Source organism: Martes martes (assembly GCF_963455335.1).
Source record: "Martes martes genome assembly, chromosome: 11".
Taxonomy (NCBI): Eukaryota; Metazoa; Chordata; class Mammalia; order Carnivora; family Mustelidae; genus Martes; species Martes martes.
This window is the reverse complement of record NC_137899.1, coordinates 59,100,519-59,115,829: the sequence shown is the minus strand read 5'-3', so window position 1 is coordinate 59,115,829 and position 15,311 is coordinate 59,100,519. Positions and strand designations below refer to the sequence as shown.

General features: G+C 42.0%; 1 protein-coding gene across 3 annotated transcripts in view; it reads right to left on the bottom strand.

The window, feature by feature from the left end:
* SNX10 (sorting nexin 10) overlaps nt 1-15,311 on the bottom strand; it is a 70,649-nt gene that overhangs the window by 13,150 nt on the left and 42,188 nt on the right. For all 3 annotated transcript variants that reach the window (XM_080818422.1, XM_080818424.1, XM_080818423.1), the window contains one exon: nt 835-921. In XM_080818422.1, the coding sequence (XP_080674548.1) occupies nt 835-921 (87 nt within the window). The remainder of the gene's footprint in view (nt 1-834; nt 922-15,311) is intronic.

The following is a 15,311-nucleotide window of genomic DNA, read 5'->3' as shown; positions in this document are numbered from 1 at the left end:
GATGGGAAAAGTGACTATCTTCATGATCAGCAGCCAATAAACTATAACCAGCCTGCCATTTGTCTTTGCAAATAAAGTTTTTCTAGAACACAATTACACGTATTCCTTTATGTATCGTGTACAGTTGCTGTCACCCTGCAGCAGAGGAACTGAGATGTTTTAAGAGCAAATATATGGCCCACAGAGCTGAAGACATTTACTATCTGGATCTTTATAAAAACAGTCTGCTGACCCTTGTTCAAGATGATCACAGAAGGCCACACACCACACAACGTTACTCGCAAGATTATAATAAAGTATTATTTCCAAATAAAGTACATCATTTCTAGTTATTTACTGACATTAATTACTCGGAATCTAGACTAAGGCAAAATAATTGTACATGTTCATTTCCTACTTTCCTATTCTCCATATAAAACCACCACACATCAGTTTTCCAGAGAGCTCTACATCCTTTCAAAACCTAAGATTTATCAGGCAATATATTACCCAGAAATATGCTATAACAGATCATAAAGAAATACCATTAATGAGCTATAAATACTCTTTAACTGTGAATTTTAGATGTATTCACATATTCATATACGAGGGCAATAAACATTAAAATATTAATATTAGCGAAGGTACAAGAAGGAACTCAAATGAGGAATTTTCCAGCTTTAGGAGCCCTATGACTACTTTGTTTGAGATACAGGCATTACTTGTAATCATTCAAATTCAGTTGAGTTAGGAAAATCAGTACAAATTTCAATTTTAAGTATAAGAGAGTGTCCCGTCAGATGCATGCCACCTAAAAATTGCTATGATCTCTGTCAACATTGACTGCATACTTACATGAATACATATCTCATAGTCAATATAGGAATGCCAAAAGTCCTCTTTCTGGATCCGAGGATCTCGAACCCAGACGCTTACAAACTCCTGTAAGGGCATCATAAACAAAGAGATGTTTATCAGAATTGCGAGCAAGGCTGGAAAGAGCAGAGGGAAGTGATGGCACAAAAACAAAACTGAAATGAGCCGCGGTCATGAATTCTTTAAAAAAAACAAGAAGTAGAGCTAATGAATCAGGCACCACAGGAAGTCCAAAGGCACTTTTGCCACAAATGGAATTTTTAAAATAATGCAAAACCAAGCCAGGTGCCCTGCTCAGTAGTCTTACAGGTTATGGGATGGTAAGAAAGTGCACTCAGAAATTAGGCTGTCATTTTTAATCATGAAAAATACGTTCAGGTTTTTCTCAAATCTTAAAAGCAGCCATTTCTTACTTTCTTCATCTCTCTACATGAAAATGAAATCACTGGGCACCTGGGTGGCTCAGTGGGTTAAAGCCTCTGCCTTCAGCTCAGGTCATGATCCCAGGGTCCTGGGATCAAGCCCCGCATCGGGCTCTCTGCTTAGCGGGGAGCCTGCTTCCCTTCCTCTCTCTCTCTCTGCCTGCCTCTCTGCCTACTTGTGATCTCTGTCAAATAAATAAATAAAATCTTTAAAAAAAAAAAAAAAGAAAGAAAGAAAGAAAATGAAATCACTCCCTCGAATGAAATATAAAAGGGTAGCGAAAGTCATATGAAAAGCAAGGAATGGGAGATGAAAATGACTGTGTAGGCAGCCAAGCTTCATGAGAATAAGCAGCGATAACTTATTAAGAGAAGGATGAACACGTTTTACCCCGTGCTTTTCTATTTTTAAAAATATATTTTTCCACACAGTAAATCATTTCATCTTCATAATAACTTCCTGTTATAGGTAAAAATTAGCGATATTAAAAAAAAAATTCATGGCAGATAATCTCGTTCCTTTTTAAAGAAATTAAGATTTGGAAATACAGGATAAAGTTTAAAACACAACACTTTCCAAAAAGTGCTCTTTACTAAATAAGCTTAGTTTAAAAATATGAAAGCATGTACAACAAATGATCATGTATGGCATAATAAATTTTAAAGTATAATTTATTCACTGGGTGATCATAAATTTGCTAAATGAACCAAATTATTTTATTTTATTTAAAGATTTTATTTATTTCAGAGAGAGACTGAATGAGAGAAAGTGAGCATGAGCAGGGGTAGTGGGGGGAGGAACAGAGGGAGAGGGAGAAGCAGACTCCCTGCTGAGCTCAGAGTCTCCCAACCCTCCCAACCCTCCCAATCCCATGGGGCCCTATCCTCCCCCACTCAGCCCTGAGATCATGACCTGAACCAAAATCAAGAGTCAGGCAATCAACTGAGCCACCCAGGCACCCCTAAAGATTTTATTTTTAAGTAACCTTTACACCCAGCATGGGGCTCAAACCCAATACCCCAAGATTGAGAATTGCGTGCTGTTCCGACTGAGCCGGCCAGGAGCCCCTAATTGAATTTAATTTTAACCATTTTAACTTTTCATCTAAAAACGGGGCATCGAAGCTGAAATTCTAGACATTTGTTACTGCCCTGTTTTAGCACATCTGAGAGTCAGGCTATGAACATTACAGAGCAGAAGCAGAAGGGAGATTATGGTGTTTTCTAGGCAGAGCACCTCCATTCTGTCACACAGATCATAAAATGGGAATTTTCCAGTACAGAGGGTTTTTTTTTTTAAAAGGCAAAAAAATAGTTCACATTCCCTTTTGCCACCTATCAACTGTCACCTTCTAAGGCAACATACACTTTGTTCTTGAATTTGAGACTTCTGCCCCACTGCCCGCCCTCAGTCTACAGGGATTATAAATTAATCTCCCCCAAAGTCTTACTTTAAAATCTTTTCACTCTGTATTTTTAAAGTCATTTAGAAGACAGATAATAAAAACGAGATAATAATATAGTGATGCTCTAAACATTTTTGGCCATTATTTCTCAAAAGCACATGAAAGTCTAGGAGAAGCCGCCCAGAGAAACTGGAACAAAATCGGGGCACGATGCCTTTGTCTGTGCACATTTCATCTCCGTCTCCTGTCCGCGTGCATGTTTAACTCACTTCCCCGAGTACTGTGCACACACCTAGAGTTCTTAGAAGGAAAGAACCTGTCATCAACGAATGAATAAACAGAAGGTCAAACAGGTTAGGAAGAGAAGACCAGAGTCCAGAGGAGACCACACTTATCTTCCCAAATCTACCCCCCAGGCATACACTCAGGGCTGCCTTCTGACTTCCTGGGCCCTGGGTACTTTTGCTTTCATGGGCCCTATCTGCCACAAAAAAAAAAAAAGATTAAAAATCATACTTTATGACTATACTGACATGAAGATGACTATATTAATGTTATATAATAAAACCTTCAGTTTGATCTAAAAGTGCATGTTATTTTTCCGATTTTTAAAGGAAATTAAAATATTTTCCTGGGCCCCTAAAAGCAGAGTGGGCCCTGGTCACCACTGTGCCTGTGGAGAGTCAGTGGAGCCCACACTGAGCAAGGCAGAAGGCTGGTAAGAGCGACCAAGGTTATCCTGTGCCACCCCTTCCTGCCCCGCCAGCCAGAGGCACCCAGTCATCGGGTCACAGGGAACCATGTGCCCTCACAGGGTGCGGGCAGCTCCATTTTTCCACTGGAGAGGCAGGAGTGCTTGAATAAACCAAAAGGGAAATTAAGTATTTCCGACGGCTGAATGTTCTACATGAACAGCAGAAGACATGTACCTGTTACCAAAACAGTGGGGCTTTACACAGACGAGACAAAAGTGGAAAGAAAAGGAAACCCACTTGTCACCATGCCACAAAATTGTGATTTTAAAAAAAACAAGAAAGATTCTGAACTAAAACTACAAAACCCACAGTTACTACAGTGTTACAGACCCCCTGACCACTTGACACACTATTCATTGACGATGGTGGCAATGACAAATAGTTCTGAAAAAAAAAATCAGGGCTTTTTCCCCCCCCGTTTGGTTGCAACTGACCAAGTGTGAACTTGGAAGCTTTGAGTAACATGTCCCTGTTCACGGAAAGAGCGCTGACTTATGGTCACAAGACTAGGGATCGTTTACCCACTTTCTAAATTATGAACTTATTCATTGAACCTCTGTTTCCACAACTGGAAAATGGGAATAATGCCTGTTCCAACCTCTCTCAGCTGTTTGTTAGGAGTATCAAATCATAAAACACTGCTGAAAATGCTGGGAAATGGTTTATTTAGTGCTATGTGAATGGAGGGGTGCCTGGGGGGCTCGTCGCTTAAGCGTCAGACTCTTGATTTTCGCTCAGGTCATGATCTCAAAGTTGTGGGATTGAACCCCGTGTCAACCTCCTCGCTGGGCGTGGAGCCTGCTTAACCTGCATAGATTCTCTCTCTCCGTCTGCCTCTCCTCCCCACCGACACCCTTCACCCCCACTCCTTGCTTATGCTCTCCCTAAAAAAAAAAAAAAAAAAGTTTAAGTGCTACATGAACATAAAATACTATCACAAAGAAAGGAAAATGCTTATAAACCCAAAGCATTGAGACCCTCCCACAGACACTGGCAATAAGCAATTAAGCTAACCAACTGTATGTATTTTTTAAAGTACAAACTATTAAGAACCCAGCAGCAGACACTTTAACTCTGTTAATTTTTCACTGAAACATAGACTGACCTAAAAATTTCACAGCACTTGCTCAGAGCAAGCCCCTCCTAATATTTGTAGAAGGAATGGACAGCGTAATGGCCAATTACAGTAAAAGTCTTTTCTTCATCTCAGTTGGTTGGAATTCTCAGACTCTACTATTATTATTATTCATTAGGTCTAATCTTTACATAGGGTAGGGGTCTGTGGAATACATATTCTAAAACCATGCTGGGGAAGGAGACAGTCTTCTACGAACAGCAATGCACTTCAAATGCGCACTCCAAGTTAACTACGGTGCTAAGACTACAAATATTTTTTTCAATCTTGAGAACGTTTCACCTGGTAGGAGAGCTAAACGTCACTCTTCTTTTGTGGGTGGTGAGCTTTTCCTTTCTCGCTCTCTTAACCATTGCCGTGGCCCGGATGGCCACCCCCGGCTCCTCTTCTTCACACCCTGTTGCACTTCCGGGATGACGGCATCCAAGCATATGGCTTCAAGCACCCAGCATGAACTGAGGATCTCCTCCCGGTCTCAGTCCAGGCATCTCTCCACATACCTACCCAACCTCTTGCCTCCAAGTCCCAGGAGCACAGAGTACACACCATCTTGCTCCCCATCTCCTTTCCAGCAAACCTGCCAGAAACCCAGTTACCCCAGACTTCTCTCTCTGACTCACCTCCCAAATCCACACTGACCAAGTTCTCAAGATTCACCCTCTTTTGAACCCCCACAACTCTATCCCCCCTGCTACTGCTTTGGTTCAAGGACCACTCATCCAACACTAATGCATGGGCTGCTGATGGATCTCTGGGCCTGTCTCCAGTTCATCCCCCACACTAAGACAAGAATGGCCCCAAGGCACACATCTGGTGATGTCATTTTCCTGCTCAAAGTCCTTCAAAGCCTGTCCCATAACCTTCAAGATCAAGTTCAGACTCCTTAGCGAGCACAACAGTCTTTCAGGTTTTTCAGGCTACTCATCTCCAGAGGTCCCCCTCTATGACATGCCAGTTCGCGCCTCCGTGCCTTTGAACATACTGTTTCCTCTGCCTGGATTGCTGTCCCTAATCCCCTTCGCGCTTTCTTGTTGACCTCACCTTCCTCTTGCCTTCATTTTCTGTTAACTCCAATTCCTTTTTCAAAATGAAGCTCAGTCTCTGAAAATCCTCTCATTCACCCACTCTGATTAACCTGATCGTCCTCCAGACCCCTAACGCCTCTAGGCCCACCGTCAGCACTGTCCCTACTCAGCACAGCTCCATGGGCTGCCTGAGGCCCGCAGGCCTCCTCTACCAGATGCTGAGCTCCTTCAGGGGAGCATAGGACGGGAGCTGCCTGGCACGGTCAGTGCGTCCCATTAATATCATTTAATGAAGAAATGAATGACTGCAGGAATGAATGAACTGCCTTCAGGAAAAAAAAAATGAGATCAAACTTCAATTGAAATAAAATCCTTATCCACTTGGGTTCTTGGACTCCGTGAATTAACGATAAGTTATTTAGCAGCTGGTCTAAAGTTTATCTTAATTTAACAAACCCCTTCCTCTAAGGGTGTGCCAATTAACAGCATATGGCTCCAAGAGCAATGTTTAAGATCTATGAGAACACACTGTTTCCGAGCACCCTGAAGAACTCCAGAAGCACCTATTTACATAGAAATAATTGAAAATCATTCTGATAGCTTCAATAACGTGGGTCCCCTAAGACTTGTACCAGACAACAATTTGTTTGCCTAGTTGGAGTTAAAATATGTACTTGAAAGTAATAAAAGTACATTTATTTTAAAATATTCTATAATTCAGATGGGCCTCCCCTCCCCCACCCCGCAATTAGTAGGAATTAGTGAAGTTTCTCGGCGCTTCCAGCTATGAATAGCACACCCAGGAAGCCAAGGTTCACCTATAATCTCTTAATTAGACGCATCCCTCACGAAGCTGCCCACCATCCTTCAAAGGAATGTTGACAGCCTGTCAGCCACAGAGGACAGCTCCGAGTTCCACACCTAGAATCATATGGATTTCCTATGAAAATTGCTTCAGCAGCAGCAGTTAGTCAATTTAATAACCTTATTAAACACTTTAATGACTTCTTGGGCCTAATGACTATATCTAGTATGAAGGAAGAAGCTAGGCAGAGTAGAATTAAAAATTTAAACTAACAGATCCCTACTGTTCTCCATGTGGGAAAAGGCTTCTGAAGAAAGAGACTGCTAGACTCTTTGAAAAATCTAATTCCTGTGTTCTCTCATAATCATCGCTCTTTGATTTCGGTGCACCCTGTTCCCCCACCTCCCACACCACCACCCCAGGTTCAACCTTTGTCCATTTATCCATCTACCTTGTCTTCTTTCTTTTCCTTAGCCTGGATATGAGATGAAATTAACCATAAACATAGCTGTATTGTGTAGGGCACTGTGACAAGAGTTTTACACATGTTCCTCTTTAATCTTTACAACAATCATAAAGGGTCAATAATATTATCATCCCATTATACAGATAAGGAAAGTAAGGCTTCTAAAACTGAAACAACTGGCTCAAAGCCAAATGGCCAATAGGCTGAGCTAGGTTTCAAACTCCCACCTTGCTCCAAACCTGTGCTCTAACATATCTATCTAGCAGTTCTTTTAGCAATGACAAATCCTAGATAATTTCCATTTTCATTGCAATTATATTATTTTGGAGGAGAAAAATTACCATCTTCGCTATTAGCTAAAATACCAGTTCAAAAAACATGGATTTCTCGAAGGCTTTCTATCCCATCCTTACAGTTATAGCTCCAAGCACAGTGTTAGCACATAGTAAGTCCTCATGAAATGTTTAAGAATTAACCAACCAATTGATTATAAGGATGTTTCAAAAACGAAGGATGTGCAGATATTGTATCCTGAAAATTACAAGATGCAGCTGAAAGAAATCAAAGAAGCATATACTCCCTTTGTCTATATCTATGTGAGTATATGTCTATACCGTGTTCATGAATTGAAAGACTCAACAGAGTAAAGAGATCAATTCTCCCCAATTTGATCGATAGGTTTAGTGCAATTCTTTATAAATCCCAGTTAGAGTTCTGAAGACACAGATGAGCTTATTCTAAAATTTACATGGAAAGGGACCCTAGAATAGCCAAAACAACTTTGAAAAGAACTAAGTGAGAATAATCCCTCTCCCTGATGTCAAGGCTCACTAGATAGCTACAGTAATCAAGACCATATGATACTGGAAGAGGTACACAGATCCATGGAACAGAACAGAAAACCCAGAAATAGACCCCTACACTGGGGCGCCTGGGTGGCTCAGTCGGTTAAGCATCTGCCTTTGGCTGGATCCTGCCCAGGATCCCAGGGTCCTGGGATCAAGCCCCACATCCGGCTCCCTGTTCGGGCAGCTAGTGTGCTCCTCCCTCTCCCTCTGCCTGCCCCTCCCCCTGCTTGTGCACCTGCGTGCTCTCTCTCTCTTTCTGTAAAATAAATAAATAAATAAAATCTTAAAAAAAAAAAAAAAATAGACCCATATAGTAATGCCCAACTGATTACTGACAAACATGTAAAACCAATTCAATGAAGGACAGACAGCCTTTCAATAAGTGGTTCTGCAGCAATGACATATGCAGGCCCAAGATGACCTTCAACCTGACCCTTGTATCTTCTACAAAAATTAATCCAAAACAGATCATAGACTTAAATGCACACATAAAACTGTTAGGAAAAAACATAAGAGAAAATGTTTGGGGCCTGGGCCTAGACAAAGAGTTCTAAGATTTGATGCCAAGAAGATACTCCACATAAGGAAATGGTGATATACGGGACCTCACCAAAACTAAAAGTTGCCCCTGAAAAAGACCCTTGCAAAGAAGCTGAAAAGACAAATGATAGACAAGAAGAAAATATTTACAAATCACACATCCCTCAAAGGACTTGTACCTAGACCCTATAAAGAACTCTCAAAACTCAACATTTTTGGGGCACCTGGGTGGCTCAGTGGGTTAAGCCTCTGCCTTCAGCTCAGGTCATGATCTCAGGGTTCTGGGATCGAGCCCCACATCGGGCTCTCTGCTCAGCGGGGAGCCTGCTTCCCCCCCCCACCCTCGGCCTGCCTCTCTGCCTACTTGTGATCTTTGTCTGTCAAATAAATAAATAAAATCTTAAAAAAAAAACCCTCAACATTTTTTAAAAGATTTTATTTATTTATTTGAGAGAGGCAGAGAGAGAGAGACAGAAAACACAAGCAGGGGTGGGGGATTGAGGGAGGAGGAGGAGCAGACTCCCCACTGAGCAAGGAGCCCCAGGCAGGGCTCTATCTCCAGGACCCGGGGATCATGACCTGAGCCGAAGGCAGACGCTTAACCAACTGAGCCACCCATGCTCCCCTCAAAACTCAACATTTAAGAAAAAAATGAATTCAATTATAAAAGAGGCAGAACACCCAAAGAGCCATATTACCAAGGAGAACACACAGATGGCAAGCAAGCGCGTGAAAAGTGGTGCCACGTCATCAGCCATCAGGGAAACTCGGCTGGCCACCACCGTGTGATACCACCGTGCCCAGCACAGGGGCTGCTGGCAGTTCTGCTCTAGCATGTTAGCCACTTTGACAGGTGTGTGTTTTTCTCTACTTTTCACTGTAGCCCAGCTTTATAGTACCATAAACCTAACCACGTGTTCCTCATAAGAATATTTACTCAGATTACAGGGCGCATGGGTGGCTCAGTGGGTTAAAGCCTCTGCCTTCGGCTCGGGTCATGAACTCAGGGTCCTGGGATCGAGTCCCGAATCGGGCTCTCTGCTCAGGGGGGAGCCTGCTTCCCCCCACCCTCGGCCTGCCTCTCTGCCTACTTGTGATCTCTCTCTGTCAAATAAATAAATAAAATCTTTTTTTAAAAAGAATATTTACTCAGATTACATAAAGATGAGCAGGGGGGACAAGGGCTAAGCAATCAGAACCTCTAGGTGTTAATGAGTATTAACTGTTCAGAGCCTTGATGAGAACTTTCTATCATAAAAATGAAGACTTGTTTCATTTTGTGTTCGTTTTCTCAGGATATTTCTTTTTCCCCTATTCCAAAGTACATTTTACATGCTTATGTATCTAAACTAGGGACTTGTTCATTCATTCACTCAATGGAAGAGCGCTGACTCTGTCGGCACTGTTCTAAACTGGAGCGTTTAACCCATGTCTTATTCACCAGGGTTCTGTTCAGGACTCCCACGTAACAATCTTAAAACTAAAATATAGCCCATTTTACACACTACATTCTTTGCAAATAACAAGCCTGAAAGGCAGAAGGAATGTATTAAGTAAGCTTCCTGTTTCCTAATAATAGTTATGACAAATCACCTAAAAGACACACTACAAGGGATATTACTTGCCACTTTATAGCGTGGAGGGTACTTAAATGCCATGCTCTGGCAGCTTTGAGTGATGATTTTTAGGAAAGCTTTTTATTACTGCGGGAGAAATAACAGTGGATGAGATTCACTTAGACCTGCCTTTTATGTGACTTACAACAGTTAATGCTGTTGCAAGCGTCTTTACACAAGTAGCATCCCAAATTAAGGAGTTAACTTTGTATCTCATAATACCTTAGGAAAAGTATGGGGAGAGAGTCGTCTTGTGCACTAAGAAGTAAATGCCAACCTGTGTTGAAATATACCACAAGGACACAATCAGCAAACTCCAGTTTGTGAAGACCTCTATAAACAAAAAATGCAGTTTCTTCAACAAATAAGTTGCAAAAGGGGAAAATAACAGAATAACAGACGTTAAACAATGTATTAACTAAGTGCAACATGTGGTCTCTATTTGGATCATGATTAGAACAACAAAACAAACATAAACATAAATATAAATATAAATATATATATATATATACACACACGTGTGTGTGTGTGTGTGTGTGTGTGTGTGTGTGTGTGTATCCCTCCCACCAATAGAATCAGAAAAACTTGAACCCTGACTCTTTGATGGTATGAAAGAATTAACTCTAATTATTTAAGGTGTGATAATATGGCTTATTCCTAAGAAGGGCCATTAGTTAGACATGTGTACTGAAATATTTACAGATAAAAATACACAATGTCTAGAATTTGTTTCAAAATAATTCACTGTCTGATAGCAGGAGAAAATGGATAGTGGTGGGGGGAGAGTTTGGTCATGAATTAATAATGTGCTAATTGTTGAATCCCTAGGTACATAAGGGTTCCTTATATTATTCTCTCTGCTTTATGTTTAAAATTTTATAAATGAAAAGTTAAAACTAGAGAAAGTGAAAGGAAAGAAGGGAGGGAAGAAGGGCAGGGGGGGGTCCTCCCACGTAGACGGTTCCCTTTATGAAAGGGAACAAATGCGGCACTCGAAAGTGAAAGCAAGTCAGAAACATAGATCTGATCTGAAATGCTAACCATTTGTTCGACATTTATTGACACCATTAATGTAACGATAGCCCAATACTTGCCAAGCTTAAAAAATAAGATTTTTTCATTATTAGAAAAATAAAACATCTATGCAATTAAAGAAAGAGAGATATATATAAAATTTCAAAAACAGATGAGTACACCATGAAAATAAAGCCCCCTACCTACTGGACTCCCAGTTTTTTGCCCACCTAAGGCAGGACTTCTATATATTTTTTATATTATACATATATAATATATATTTTATATTATATCTACATTATTATATATGTTGTATATTATTATATTATATATTACATATTATATATTGTTACATTATACCTATATTATTATATACATTATTATATTATATATTATATATATACTTTCTAACACAAATAGGAGCATAATATAAATACTGTTTTATACCTTGCTTTATTTACTGCACAATCTTTTAAAAAACCTCTAAATGAGGGGCGCCTGGGTGGCTCAGTCAGTTAAGTGCCTCCCTTCAGCTCAGGTCATGATCCCAGGGTCCTAGGATCGAGCCCCGAGTTGGGCTCCCTGCTCTGCTGGAAGCCTGCTTCTCCCTCTCCCTCTCCCCGTGCTTCTGTTCTCTCTCTCACTCTCTCTTTCCAGCAAATAAATAAATAAAATCATTAAAAAACAAAAACCAAACCTCTGTATGTGAGCATATATAATTCAGTGTGGTTGGTTTTAAGAGTGCTCGTTTTAGAACAGCTTTAGATATACAGAAAAATCTCCATACATCCTACATCTAGTTTCCCCTATTATAATATCACATCACACAGGCAAGGAAGGAAGGAGGAAGGAATAACAAAACAATTCATTGTAGCGAGTAGGAGAGTGCTCTGTCTTGTCACCTCCCTTCAAAGTCCCCCACATCAGAGGACCCAGGGGGAAGGCTTGCTTATGGGATAGTCTTTAATGATATTCATTGGTTCCAGCCCAGTCAGTTTCCAATCAGTTTCCCAATAACAAAATCAGGCTTTCCTAGAGCAAGCCCAAGAGGTTCCCATCAGTCAGCACAGGCATATCCCAAACATGTCAATGTTAAGTTTCCCTCATGTCTGTCCCTGCAGGGTCCCATCTCCTCCCTTGGTGGCAGGGTCCTTGTGGTGCCTGGAATTCCCCTGGGCGCACCTGGGTCTGCTCCAGTCAGGATACCCGCTGCCACAGAGCTGAAGGATTTACTGCCCCTAAAGTGTCAGTAACTGGTCGCTGCTGTCCAGTGTGAAGTATGCACACTTTGAAGAAAAACCCTTATCCTAATGGCCTAGATTTTTGGAGGCAGAATTCGGCCATCATGACCCAGGACAGCAGGGGAGATATACACCCCGCCCCCAACACCCACACACACAGAAGGGGTTTCAGCCTACCCTTCCGGTCCTATCACATAGGCAGGGCCATCCCACTGACACCATGGGAGCCTGGAGCAGACGAACAAACCCAGTGCCTTGGAGGGACCAGAGTGTGGGACCTTGTGAAACACTGTCCAGCAGGAGCGAACTGTTTATTTACCCATCACAGAAGAGGAGTTCAATGTGGCAGGAAGCGAGGGTCTTCAGCAATGCAGAAAAACCAGACTGCTTGCTCTGGACATTGGAACATAAAGAGAATAAAAAATGCCTGACTCCACGAAAGACAGCCTGAAACGTGTATCCTGACACAGCCACCTGCCTTTCCATTAGGATTCTGGGTTCTGTCTCATTAAACAGAAGGGTTGATTCAGTTGGGTCCATCTAATTATTCTTATTAAAATATGTAACCATAATATTTTAATTGTAAATTAAAGTTGCATGCATGAATGAATCTGAATTCATTTTAATTTTACAATGGCCTAATGCCAAGGCCTTTTTATGGGGAAAGATCCATCAGCTTGGATACTGCTCTCCTGGGAATCCAGACCAATGTGCAAATGGAACATGTTTAACTAACAAGGGAGACTCTCGCTCCCTGTTCTGCTCTCTCTAGATTTATTACAATAATAAAGCTATTTTAACAAGAGAGACTCCATTTGGTTACCCACCCCCCACATCTATTAAGAAAAAAAAAAAACTTAACCAAACTTCTAGGCTGGAACTACCAGTTAGGTGGAACTGTGTCTTTCCTAGGCTGTCTGAATCTTGAACAAGGATGGTAAATAGGTCTCAATTCATGTGCCAATTTCAAGATTAATTAGTAAAGTCTGCTATGGGCACCGAGTGGAAAGGGGTTTACACACACTACCTCCTTGGTCTAGATGCTAGGACAATTGGTGATGTCGCATTCTGCCCTTACATATGCAGTCAGGTGGGACTGGAGTTATTTCCACTAAACAATAACCAGGCACTAGGATATTTAAAGTCTCAGCCAAAACCTTCTCCACTTCTAACTGCAGCGACTACAGGGTAGGTGGTGAGATAAAAATACCTTTTGTAATTGAGGCTTTAGAAAGGCCTCTTCTTGACTTCTAAGCAGAGGCCTGAGGATAAGCAGGAGTTAGCCAGTCAACAGGGAAAGAAGTCTGGGGGGGAAAAGATTATTCTAAGCAGTGGGAGAAACATCTGTGAAAGCCCAGGGGCCCCGGGTACACAGGGCGTTCAAGTCTGCCGAACAAGGTCCAGAATAAGAAGTGAGAAGTGCATCAGGGGAGAGGGGAAGGCAGAGGATGAGTCTGGGGAAAGAAACAGAGTCCGGTCACACAGGGCCTTAGAAACCACATTTAGGAGTTTTGACTTTGTTCTAAGAGCAACGCATTAGACGCCAGGAGATCATTCTGGCCACAGGCAGACAATGGACTGATATGTGATGAAAAGCACTATATTACAATACAACCAGGGGCACGTGAGTGGCTCAGTCGGTTAAGTGTCTGTCTTCAGCTCAGGTCATGATCCCAGGGGCCTGGGACGGAGTCCGGCATCGGGCTCCCTGCTCAGAGGGAAGCCTGCTTCTCCCTCTCCTATTCCCCCTGCCTGTGTTCACTCTCTCGCTGTCCCTCTTTCTGTCAAATACATAAATAAATAAAAATTTTAAAAAAAACCACAACAACAACAACAAAAAAAAAACCAACAATAATACATCCAGAACCTAGCCTGACTACGCTAAGCTCTTGCTGACAGAGGATAAATTTCTAAACATTTAATCTCTTTCTTCTTACTATTGTTTTCCTTTTCAGTTGAAGGACTTCCTAGTTTAAAATTCCTTAATGTTATTAAGGAATTCATATAATATAATTATTTATAATAAAGGACTTTTGGGGGCACTTGGGTGGCTCCAGTCAGTTTAGCATCCAAATCTTGATTTTGGCTCAGGTCATGATGTCAGGGTCGTTGAGATGAGGCCCCGGGTCGGGCTCCACACTGAGCACAGAGGCTGCTTAAGATTCTCTCCTTTCCCTCTGCCCCTCCCCCCACTTGGGCTCCCCCGACCAAAGAAATAAATAAAGCCTTTAAATGACTTTTGCAAGATCAATAAAATACTTTATGTAGTTGGTTAAAATTTGTGTAGTTTTTATTAATTAAAGTGAGCTTGTAATAAAAATGAAGTGATTAATCCAACTGAGCAAAAAATGTAAAAAATTAAAAATTAAAAAAATTTAAAGTAAACCTTCTTCTAATTGGGGAAAAAAGTCTTTGTTGCTTTCATCAGCAGTTTTTTCCCCGTAAGAGAACAACTTTCAAAATGTGCCTTTGGATGGGGTGCCTGGGTGGCTCAGTCGGTTAAGGGTCTGCCTTCAGCTCAGGCCATGATCTCAGAGTCCTCGGATGGAGCCCCACATCGTGCTCCCTGCTCAGTGGGGAGTCTGTTTCTCTCTCTCTGACTCTCAAATAAATAAACAAAGTCTTAGAAAAAAAAAATGTGCCTTTGGAATGTGCCAGTACTCACACACCCCCACTCCCTTGGCACAGCCTGCCCAGCGGCCAGGCCAATGTAGATGTGTAGTAAAGAATTCACTCACCCAGAGGGAGGTCTGGCCTCTGCCCTTGGCCCCTAGGAGGTGATCTCCAGGCCCCTGGAATGCCTTGCCTGACAAAAGTACCTTTGCTAGCCTGGGCTTTGGCCGCTGGACAGTCCAACAATGCAAATATGATGGGGGTTTAGGACCACACTGTACCTACTTCAACCTTTGGAGGAACCAGAGACTAACAATATTAGCTTGACCCCAGGAGGAATGGAGACTAAAAGTCAGCCACACAGGCAGTTTGTAACCGAACCCCAGTAAGAACTGGACACCAAAGGCCCTGCCGAGCTCCCCTGTGCAAATCATCACACACAATGGCGGCAGTGTGACTCCAGCAACTCCGTAAGGAGAGGACGAGCTGGGGTTCCACATTTGGACCTGGACCCCTCCCCAACTCTGTCCTCTGCATCCCCGCCCTTGGCTCATTCTAATTTGTGCCCTT